This window comes from Nicotiana tabacum, chromosome 13 (assembly GCF_000715075.1).
Source record: "Nicotiana tabacum cultivar K326 chromosome 13, ASM71507v2, whole genome shotgun sequence".
Classification (NCBI taxonomy): domain Eukaryota; kingdom Viridiplantae; phylum Streptophyta; class Magnoliopsida; order Solanales; family Solanaceae; genus Nicotiana; species Nicotiana tabacum.
In genome coordinates this window covers 96,511,750-96,523,663 of record NC_134092.1, presented here as the reverse complement: position 1 = coordinate 96,523,663, position 11,914 = coordinate 96,511,750, and the positions used below count along the sequence as shown (strand labels likewise).

General features: G+C 34.2%; 1 protein-coding gene across 2 annotated transcripts; it reads left to right on the top strand.

The window, feature by feature from the left end:
• Positions 1–596: 596 nt before the first annotated feature.
• On the top strand, positions 597–11,583 carry LOC107786553 (uncharacterized). 2 transcript variants are annotated; one of them, XM_016608038.2, is made up of 10 exons: positions 597–939; positions 1,056–1,115; positions 1,837–1,884; positions 3,590–3,722; positions 3,821–3,897; positions 4,986–5,084; positions 5,161–5,231; positions 5,315–5,405; positions 5,478–5,591; positions 11,445–11,583. In XM_016608038.2, exons 1-9 carry the CDS (start codon positions 706–708, stop codon positions 5,586–5,588), a joined length of 924 nt encoding a protein of 307 aa, XP_016463524.1. In that variant the 5' UTR covers positions 597–705; the 3' UTR covers positions 5,589–5,591; positions 11,445–11,583. The 2 variants fall into 2 exon arrangements, with proteins under 2 accessions (XP_016463524.1, XP_016463523.1); XM_016608037.2 differs by lacking the exon at positions 11,445–11,583 and adding an exon at positions 11,092–11,376 and having other exon boundaries at positions 600–939.
• The last annotated feature ends 331 nt before the right edge of the window (positions 11,584–11,914 follow it).

Here is an 11,914-nt window from a genome sequence, read left to right as displayed (position 1 = left end):
TAATGTACTTCTTAATTGAGTACATGAATACAAAGTATGTTAAATGGATAGACAAATGCATTCATCTCAATCACTTGCATTCATCTCATAATAACAGATTTTTATATTTATGTTATAATTAATAATATGTGTATTGTGTAATATAATATATATTTCGATACGGTATCGGTATTTTATTTTAAAATACCAAATGTCATACCTAATACTAATATTTTTTAAAATTTAAACTAAATACCATACCGAATACTAAATACCAAAATTTTTTATTTTCGGTACGGTAATTTCATATTTACCAAATTATCCACCGCCCTAAATGGACATAGCGGAGATTGGAGAAGAGCGGGGAAGGTTATTAATGTTTTTTATGAATGCAATGAAAATGTGTGAGATTTGGAATGCGAAATTGCAAATACAAATCCAGAAATAAAATTACTATTCAATCAATGACATCAGTTGCTAAAACTTGTGGTTTTAAGTTCAACCGTTAGTACAAATAGGATTTGACATTCTTTTAGAAAAAATCTATACTATGAAATCTGTAGTACTATAATTAAGATGAAATCCAAGAAATGTGATTGGCTGAAGCAAGATGCGAAGTGGCGAAACTAAACCACAACCACGAAACCAAGACATCAAATATGGCCCAATTTAACTGAGTTTTGAAAATTTGCCACTCTCTATATTGTGCCCGTCTCTTCTGCTTCAATGGCTTCCTCTTTCTCACTTCATCAACATATCTATTGTTTATCTCCAACTCCTACTACTCTTGGTTTCACCAAATGTCCGCTTCACATCTTCACTCTTTTTCCTACACCATCTTCTCGCAACAATTTCCTCGAATTCGATTCTCGTAGAAGAAGAGTGCCATTTGCTGTTACAGAATCAGATTCCTCTAAATCTCTCGAACCAGATCCTCAAATTCTTCTGCAAGACGTTGCCGTAAGACCCACACTCATTTCATTTTTGATTCAGTATTTGTAATTGGGGTTCCCTTGTGCCATGAGTGTTATGTTAATTAAGTCCCTTCATTAATTTTCCTCTGCTTTTTTTTTCAGGACAGTTTTGTGCTACCTGCAGATTATTTTTCCCAGCTTCCTCGTGATCTTCGCTTAGATGTAAGTTAATTTTTTTGTGTAGTTTATTTTCTTCTCATGTGTGTAGTTAGTCATATTTAGTACAATGCATTTTGTATCTTGGAACTGTTTTGTTGATTTTATTTTGAACAGTAGCTGATGAATTTATCTGTTTATTGAATGGTTATGACATTTTGAAACTGTACCAACCGTCAAAATAACTCCTTATGTTATCTGAATCAGAAATTGTTCCATGTTAAATAATCCATAATAGGCTTGTTCTATCACTAGAACAAATAAATAGCATTGTCTAATACATCATTCCAAGTTGCAACTTATCACTCTTTTGAGAAGTGTTCCAACACACACTCAAGCATTTTTTGCTCTTTAGTCATCCTTTTTTTTTGTTTTTTTTTTGTTTTTATACGCGTCAAGCACTCTTGGCCCTTTAGTAATTTTCTTTCTTATGACAGTGGAAACAAAATTGCAAGTTGGAGTGATATAGCAGAGTAAAATCGGGTCGTAAAATACTTGTTGTAACTTTTTGTCGGGTAATTTTCTTTTTCTCTGTCACTGGCAATGTTGCTTTGGCTCTAGTATTGTTGCCTTCCTACTATGCCCAGGGTCATTTGTGTAACTTTTGAATATTCAATATGGTTTGTTTAGAGGTCTGGATGTTTGGGTTTGATTTGCATCGTTGAAGGGGGTGGGGCGTTTATTGTTTTGTTTAAGTCCTGACTAATAAAATTTGAACATGGTGTAGCTGAACGATGCAGCATTTGATCTTTCAAATGGGCCAATTAAAGATGAGGTTAGTACCTATACTGGTTATTTCTTTTTAAACTTCTTTACAATGTTTAATATCTCAATCATGAAACTGATAAAACTTGGATCAGCAATATGATTTGGCTAGTTGTACTATTCAAAATTAATCTATAGGATGTTACTATTGGCGCTTTAAACTTTAATCATCCAAGGGATAGGCGTTCTATATTTGGCATCTTCACATTATAGAACAAGTGTCTTATATGATCTGATAGCAGCTATTAGTTGTGTACTCAAGTTTCTTGTTCAGTCACGGCTGGATACTTTCTGCTAAAAAATTGTTCATGCTCATTATGACTACAAAACCTCCCGTCTCAGATGAATACAGGAAATGAATCTTGACAGGGGTTTGCCATTCATCACATGTTCAGACATGTTTCTCTGGATATGCTTCCTCATTTTTTGCCAATATTCTATTGTTAAGAGACTATGAAGAGGGTCCTTTTTGGAAAGTTAAATAGAACATAAAATTGAATATTGCTCGGCACTAGAGTAATATGGATGTGCAATATTACAACAACAACAACATACCCAGTATAATCCCACAAGTGGGGTTTGGGGAGGGTAGTGTGTACGCAGACGTTACCCCTACCTGGCGAGCTGAGAGGCTGTTTCCAATAGACCATCGGCTCAAGAAAAGGTGAAAAGAGAGAAAGGAAGAAGACGAAGAAGAAAGAGGAAGAAGAAAGAAAGAATAGGGGGACAAAGGACGATAAGGAAAAGGGGAAAAAGACAACTACAGTAACAACAACAACAACAACAACAACAACAACGAAACAACAAGTAAAAGAAAAAAATAGCATCAAATAGTAACAAACTGGAAAATACGATACACAGAGCGAACAAAAAAAAAACAAGGGAGCTACTAATACTACTAAAAAAGAACGGGGAACTCTCGACTACCTACTAGCCAACTATCCTAATCTTCGACCTCCACACCCTTCTATCCTGGGTCATGTCCTCAGTGAGCTGAAGTAATGCCATATCCTGCCTAATCGCCTCTCTCCAATACTTCTTCGGCCTTCCTCTACCCCTTCTCAGCCCCGCCACGGCCAGCCTCTCACACCTCCTAACAGGAGCATCCGTATTTCTCCTCTGCACGTGCCCGAACCATCTCAGCCTCAACTCCCGCATCTTGTCCTCCACGGGGGCCACTCCCACTTTGTCCCTAATAACTTCGTTCCTAGTCTTATCTCTCCTAGTATGCCCACATATCCATCTCAGTATCCTCATTTCTGCTACTTTCATCCTCTGAACATTTGATGGACATATTGGAAAAACAGAAAAAAAAACCATGGTTTTTTGTCATGTAATTAACAGTAAGATGATAAAAGCTGCAATATGCTTCTGATGGTATAAAAGAAAGGTACCTCCTATTTTTTCTAAAGATGTCCTCAATGGGATATCCAGAAAAGAATAAAATAACTTTCAACAGTTTCAGTAGTCATCCAACTGGATTTTTTCTGTATTTCGGTCTTAAACAAGTTGATTAATCATCTTTGCCCTTGTTCAGCTATGGTTTCTTTTTTCCCCCAATATGCTGTTGTTAACTGATTCTGTTCCCCTTTATGTAAATTTGAATTTTGAAACTATCAAGTATCAAGCTACCCTTATAACAATAGAGGATGGAAGAAAGCAAAACTCACTGAGAGAAGCACAATACAGATGATCGTTTAATTTTGCATTTGTAGTGTGGTGAGGAGGTGGGAGAGACATTATTAAATATAAGCCGAGCATGGGAACGGGCTGATACATCAACATCCACAGCTTTAGTGAACAGGCTGCCTCTATTGGTTGGCTCATTGTCAGGCTATCAAAAATCAGGCAAGAAAGAGTCTACAGCTATGATGCTTTACTTCTTATTTTTAACAAGCAAATTGAATTCCTTTTTCCATCTGAATTTAATTCTTATTACTAGTTAGCACTTGGAAGGCGCTTGTTATCAGCTGGAAGAAGGTTCCAGTCCATGGGACAATATGGAGAAGGTGAAGTACAGAAGGTAATTTATATAATTTCCATGCAACTTTTTAAGTGTTAAAAGAATATATTCCCTAAATCTTTTGAATATAGGAGTAAAGGTCATCCATTTACATAAGAAAAATAATATTTTTTTTTGAAATGGCATAAGAAAAAGAATTATCCTCTTTTTTTCATGTTGTTGTGTTTGTCTGCTGCAAAGGAAACATAGTTGATCTCTCTGCATATTTTCCTTTTTCCCCCTTTTGTTTTCATGGTTGTATGTGGCTCTGAGCCAATGGCGAAGGGGTTGATCTCTCCACATATACAATGATTTTTTTAGGGATTAAACTTTACCTTAAAATCATCAGTTGTTGATTATCCGTGTGCTATTTTGGAGGTGAATGAGTTAGAGGCGGGACACTGATATGGGAAAAGGACATGGTTCAGTGTTTGGATGAGGACAGAGGGTGTAAGAGTTAGAGGCGGGACACTGATATTTCTACTTTTGTTTTGCTGCTGTTTCTTGTTTGCTTTTTATCGTAGTTTCATCTGTTAATCTAGCGCCTTGATTAGATGACGGTTTTGTAGCGCCTTAGCTTCTCAATTTTTTTATTTTAACAATCCCTGGCATGTCTGATGGTCTCATCTCTGTCAATGATCTCCTTATACTTGAACGTTAAAGTAAGTTCTGGACTTGCTCTGATTGCCATGGTCATGCCCTCGGCCTGTAGCGCTCTCCTAGTATGCCCACACTGAGCAAGACATATGTTATGGGGATCTTGCCCTATGCTGCACAGCTCTCTCAGGAAAAATAAACATTTTGAATTTGGTAATCTGAGCAAGACATATGTTATGGGGGTCTTTGAAGAATTATAGCGCATCTCTCAGATCTAATAGCCTGGATAATGATGGGAAACATCCAGTGGTTACGTATGAGTGGCACTCATTTGAGGGGCTTATACATGCAGCTTGTTCCTCAAGTTTTACCCAGATTAATCTCTTCGCTTCGAGGCAACTGGGTGAAATAACTGAGAACTGTTGTCAGATATAATTTATTCTGCAATAGCACTCTAATTGATACATCCAATTATTTCTTTGCTCCTAAATTTTGATACTTGATCACTATAGATTGCTAAAGTAATGATAAAGACTGGGAGGCTATTGTCTGCAAGTCCAGTATCTGGGATTACTGGTGAAGAACCTAAGCAGCAAACCAGGACATTTAAGGTATTAAATGGTGCATTGATACTTTTTTTGCAAACTTGCATTTGATGCACTTTATCCTAAGAGCATTTTGCTTCAGTTTGGGGAGCTTCAGGTTGAATTGACCCCAGGAAAAGCCTACGTTGGAGCTGGCATTGCATTTATCTTTGGGTAATTGTTTCTTTTGAACCGCAACCTCTATATCTTTCATCGAAGGTTGTTTAAGAATTCCATGTCTGCTATTTGGAATACAGTTTACTTTCTTGGAAATTAAGTCAAGGCGTAGAGAGCATACAAGAGAGCTCCTTACAGTATGCAAATGACAATGCTTTGTTGCTTGCTAAGGTAACTAACTCGAAAACCACTCATATTTATATTTGTCTCTGTGTTGGTATTTATGAAATAGTGTTGGTGCAGTCCCTGCGAGGAGTTCTGCTTGTAATGTCCTATTCATCAACCATTTTATCTGCTTTTTCAACTGTGGGACTTATCTTGCTTGGGGGCCAACTTAAGTCGGAAAATAAGTGAAAAGTAAGTGAAGTTTTTGCCTCCTTTCTTTCTTTATCTTTTTTGACAGGTCGGGCCCTTTGTGGTTTTGTGTGTGGGTGTGTGTGTGTGTGGGGGGGGGGGGCATTCTTTTGTGGCTGGATTATGACTCTGAAATGACAAAAAGAACTCGTCGAAGAAGTTAAAATAATTCTATTTCTGATACAATCTTTCTGCTGTGTGACAAATTTAAAACACTTTATTACTAGGTTTTTCTTTTGTTTCCTCTCAAAAGTAAGATTCTGCAGATGGTCATGATATCTTAGATGATAATATTGGAAATACTTCCATTTATTAAGCTTTGATTTTCTATGGTAGTTTATAGTAGAACATTTGACCTGATTCAGGAAAAAGTATTAATTTTTCTGAGAATTTCTAAACAAGACCAGAAATGCCCACATCTGCAAGAACGTTCAAGTAGCACATATCAACGATAAAATGAGAGAGTCGCTTGAGATGATTTGGGCATGTCTTGCACCGATCACTAGATGCACTGGTCCATAGATGTGAAACCATGATAAGTGAAGGTATTAAAAGGGGACGAGGTAGACCTAAAATCACTTGGAAGGAAGTTGTCTTGAAGGATATCCAATTGCAAACTAAGCGAAAAATATTGCACAATGGAAGAAAAGAATCTATATAGCACTGTTGTCACATGCTAAAAGCGTTAAAAAGCCCTCTAGGTCTATCAGGGATTTAAGTACAAAGCAGAATTGAAGTATGGGATGGAATTGCACAATTATATGTAATGCAAGAAAAAAGTAACACCTTCATTCATAATGATCACCTTAACAATTAATATATCTTTTTTGCCGTTCCTATTTATCGTTTAGCACCGCTATATTCAAAATAGAACATATGGGCAATGAAGTGCATGCCTTAATACTTGTCTACACTAAAGCGCGGCCTAAGTGCTGTGAGGCGCCTATCCTGAGCTTCAGCAGGGCTTAAGCGCGCCTCAAATAAGAGTCTTTGATAACACTGCTACATAGGCACTACCTATTAGTTGAGAATATGTTTTAGTCATGTTAGCATTGTTACTTTACATCCTATATTTTTCTAGGAGTTGTTTAGCGTCTTAGAGATTTACACGTCAGTAGAAAATATAAAAAACTTCTAGTACCTTTTATTTTTATTTTTATTTTATTTGTATGATATTGGTTTGAGAAGAGTTCATATGGAGTAACATGGTCAATGAGGATTCATATAGCCGAACGCAACTTATTTAGAACTGAGGCGTAGTTGTTTGTGTTGCTTTACAGATGAACATGTATGATGCCAAACAAGAGGTATAGTTTTCCGTCTATGTAAAGGACAATAGGTTTCTTAACTGTTGAGGGGAGACTTAAAAGCTACTTCCGTGAGGGATGGCTAGTTCTATATGGTGTAATCAGCCTATAGACTCCCTAAAATAACAACATAGGTAATCAAGTACAGGACAAAGAGAATTGATTTGATTATGACAGTACTAAGTTGTATAGAGATCATGTCTTGTTGCCTTAAGTGCAGATATGTGCTAGAGATTTAGAGTAGAGTTTATAACTTCCTTCTAACACCTATTATGCATATAAAGTATACAAGTAGTGCTGTTAAACATTTGAATTTGTGGGTTAGTTCATATAGGCACAATAGTAAAACAAATAAATTCTCTGAAAATTCTAATAAATTGATTTGAAAAGTTAGATATAACAAAAAGATCACTTCATAAATAGCTCAATTTTGTCTTCAGCAAAATACAAGGGCTCAATAATTTTGTTTAAACGGAACGCAATGTAGCAAAAGCAAAATAATTGCACCTTGGTTTGTCCTTTCAATAAAAATTTAAAACACCATTATCCAATAATAGAAGCTTAAGGTCAGGAAAAAAAAGATAGAATTACTATGGGGTCTCGGAGGGGGAGATGTAAGAAAATTTACCAACTTGCTGGTTGGTCCATGTCTGCTGAAAACTGTATTGTCTATGTCTATTCGTGATACGGATACCCTGAGAATCTGGCAAAATCCTGCATCATTGCATATTTCAGGTTCTAGTTCTCGTATACGTTTAGCAGTACAACTAGAAATTGAAGAATATTGTAGCTGTAAGGGCAGCAATTATCAGGCTAGAGAATGCACCACTCATTTCAGTTGAACGATCCTTGAGATACCTTCATGGGACACTTTCCATTCACTTGTGCAAGACTCCAATTCTTTTTCGATGATCTTTTGTTTACATCTATGAAAGGATGTCATACTACTGTCTGTGTGGCATGTTGATTTTCTTGCTTATCTATACTATATTAAAAGTAGCGAAACATCAAAAGTAGCGAAACATCGTTCGCCTTTTTTACCCTTTAAAAATAGCTTTCATATTAGACAAAGTTGTAATTTAATTATTCTCCTAATATGTAAGATTTTAAAATCAAATAAAATTTTGGTTATTAAATCTTTCCTTATTTGAACTATGTAGAAACTCATAATATTTAGAACTATTGAAATTTATTATAAATAAATAACTTTGACTTTTCTAGATCCTTACTCCAAAATTTAGAAAAAAATAACTAATTTGAATTAAACTATAATTCCTTCAAAATGCGTAAGAAAGAAATTGTATCTACTTTTGCCTTTGAATTATGTTCGTTTATAACAACCAAGCGGTAGCCAAGGGTCTCTAACAAATTTTATTATTAATTTGATTCCTTTGAAATAACTTTTTAGAAAAAAAGTATCCTAAATGTAAATAAAAAAGAAAATTATCTTTTTAAGAAGGAATAAAGTTGTCATTAAAGTATTTAGTAATTCCTAATTTAAATAAAAAAGAAATTTATTACTATAATTACAATTTTGCCTAATATGAATTATGAAATACACTTTAATTTACATGGTTAAAAGAAAAATAGAACATTCGTAAAATTCTAATATAAATAAAAAAGGTAAAAAGATACCCTAAATTTCCTACCATAAATAAATGAGGAAAATAGTTTTCAAGAAGGAATCAAATTGTCTTTAATTTCTAAAATCTAGGTTAAATAAATGAGAAAATATCTTTTCAAGAAGGAATCAATCATTTGCAATTCCAAATTCGAGGCAACTTTGCTAATTATCAAACAAAAACTTATGAATGGTTTATTTACCTTTTTAATTACTCCTAACATTTTGAATTTTACAAATGTTATGTTTTTATATTGAACATAATTTCATTTTTTTTGGAATGTGCCAAGTTCATATAATTCAATGTAAGAAACGGACCATCCTTGCTCTTTTATAAAATTATAGTTAATGTGTCTTTGTCTCCAAAACTAGAATATTATAACACAAACAATTATTTATGGATGAGCATATCTTTTTGTAACGTTGATAGATCATATTAACCTTCAGTGATGTACTATTTCTTCAAAACATTATACATACAAAATTATAAAATTATTTAATAATGAATAATAGATAAAACTATAGCATATTCATGGTTCCTTATATAATTGTGATATCCTCTTTATTGTTCATTTTCCTAGAATAATACAAGCTTGTTACATTAATCTTAACCTTATAAGTTGTTTCCTATAAAGAAGTTTAGATGTTACAGTCTGACTTACATACTGTCGTGAGTAATGCTAATACAAATTAACATATTCTGTTTATTCTAAGCTTTTAAACTAAATAGAAAGCCCATGTATCTGAAATCCAATAAGACATATCGGGACTTTGTGGGGTGACGTTTCTTTTCATATAGAATTATTTAAACAAAATTAACATTCATATTTTAGGAAGTTAACTATTTCCTTTAGTTTTATTCTATAAATCAAGATATTTTTAATAATATTTATGTAATTTTTAAAAAGATTTTGATCGTAACATGGGTTACATGCGCAACGCGCGTACCCTAAGACTAGTCTATCAAAAGAACACTGTCCTATATGACATGCAATAAACTTATCTGATTGGTTTAGCTTTTCTTTTAGTCCAATCCTGTGAGCTGTTCATCTTGGTGTACTTTTGCTTTTATAAAACTAGTTTTTGGACACGTACGTTGTACGTGTATCCACGTCAATAAATACAAACAATATAAATTGGAAGATTTGTACCAAAAAACAAAGAAAATAAACCTTCATAAAAGAATATTAAACATCAAAATGTGATATCCACATATATTAAGAACAAAAACAGCACAAACTGTTTATAGCTCTTGTTAGGTAACTTAGAGGGATAAATTCAAATTTCATATAATTCTATACTCAATTTGAAATGGGTTATAGTGATTTGTCTTAGTTTAAAAATAAAACGACTGATCTCAAATAAATGTTAATAGAAAAAAATGATATAAACATAGTGCTTGGGAAAATAACTACTTGAACATCGGATAAGAAAGAGAAATATGCGTCAGTATCAACCTAAAATACAATTAATAAACAAAAATGCTAGCTACTGATGAGGGAGAAATAGGACGGAATAAACATTTTCCCATCCCATGATATTTATATTTTAAAATTTCATATAATTGTTTTCCACACGAGCAATGATGGCATGAACATACCTGCAGTTTGTGAGCAATTCAGTCTTAACAATCAATATTTTACAATAATTGCAAAGGCTAGTTGTTAGTACGAATTTGTAAATGTTAGCCATGATAAACATACCAAGACCAAATATTGCGTCTAGTCAAAGAGTGGATATTCATGATATAACTATAATAGCAAGCATCTCAATATTCCACCTAACTAAACATTCAGAGAAAATTTAAAATACTTAAAATAGAGCAAAAGAAGTACAACAAACCCATAAACAATACAGGCGTTTGAAGACTCCATTTCATGTTTTGGGTTTCAGATACCTTAAAAACACTTTGTATCTCATATAGAATGTTATCGATCGTCCAATTCTCCGCTTCGTTATTTGATCTTTGTTCCTTGCATACACATTTGTTGCTACTTGCAAATGTTGAAGTACTGTGGATAATAACTTGACGTAGGAATTTGATGGGTTATGGAAGCTAGTTAAGAAAATTAAAGAGGAGGAAGAGTGGGAGGCTAATTAAGAGGTAGTATTAAAGAAGTAACTATTGATATATTAGACAATGGAAAAAAGAAAAACAATGACTATTGAGTTCTTCATAATATTGCATAGTTAACGTAAAATCATTAAGTAGAGGGTACTTTAGTCATTCAGCTTTTGAAGGATATTTTAGTAAGATAAGTTAACCTCTTCACACTTATGATAATTATTAAGGAGTAAAAATTATCAGTTCGAGCCAGAGGATTGTCTCCACCTTGTTGTCTTTCCTTTTATCGTTCTAAGCGGCTTTGTAGCTCTTGTACCTACTCAATGTTGAAGTGTTTCATATATCAATATGTATTTCGCTTGCACTTTTCCAGTTAGTAATATGGTTTCGATTTTGGATTGCCATTCCTCTATAGAAATCACCGGGTATTTCATCACTTTTGATACTGATATCCTGTTCACATTCTGTGTTTTCTTTAGGGGCTCATCTATTTTCTTTTTCTTTTCTTAGGGATCTTCCAGTTACTGACAGAATAAATGCGAACCAACCCCTCGCCTTGAATTTCCATGGTATCAGTGTTGAATGACAGATCATCTTACTTGTGAAGATGGTGGCCTCCATAAATTTGAGTATATTAGAGGTTTTCTGGCTGTAGCTTTAAAGTTGCATCTCTGTGTCTATCTTGCTGTCTGCATAGCTTCTTCCTTGTAAATGTTGTTTTGGCTCCTTGTATATTAAGTCTGTTAAATATTCATACTTTTCAATGTCCAAATCATATGTAAGTTTTTCCTTTCAGCCACAACTTCTTTCAGTCAATGTATCAGATTCCATCTGATCTTGTTGAATGCGTTCCTCTTCCTTAGGTGGGATGCTTCCATATGCCAGCTTCAATGCCACATCACAAATTAAGACAATTTGTTTGTTTGGTGTTGTCTCTCCTTTTAACATCAAGAGTGTTGGCACTTTATCTTATGCCATTACACAAGACATGCTTTTCCCATGATCGAAGAATTGTTTCTTCAAAGGTAAAGTGCGATCAAGAATCAAGTAATGTTACAGCTTTTGCCTCTTTGCATGTGGCATACAGTTGGGCTATTAGAGGTCTTTCCACGATCATTTTAGCCTCCATCTCTAGCAGCTTCCGTATATTAGGATACCCCTTTATTGACTGGAATGTGATATGTGTATGCCTAGTTTCTTCTTGTTCCATATTGTTGGCCATGCATTTTCCCTTCCAAAGCTTCTGACTTTGTGTAATCAGTGAGACACCAAAGAATTGCAGAGCTGATGAGCTTTTTTAGTAAGAAGACCACTTAGTGATACCTACACTTTG

What these genes read in the sequence shown, in the direction of transcription:
- LOC107786553 (XM_016608038.2), top strand. Translation starts at nt 706, where the DNA reads ATGGCTTCCTCTTTCTCACTTCATCAACATATCTATTGTTTATCTCCA. An exon ending in CTCGTGATCTTCGCTTAGAT is followed by an intron (nt 1,116 to 1,836) that starts GTAAGTTAATTT and finishes AACATGGTGTAG; the next exon opens with CTGAACGATGCAGCATTTGA. An exon ending in ATGCTTTGTTGCTTGCTAAG is followed by an intron (nt 5,406 to 5,477) that starts GTAACTAACTCG and finishes GTGTTGGTGCAG; the next exon opens with TCCCTGCGAGGAGTTCTGCT.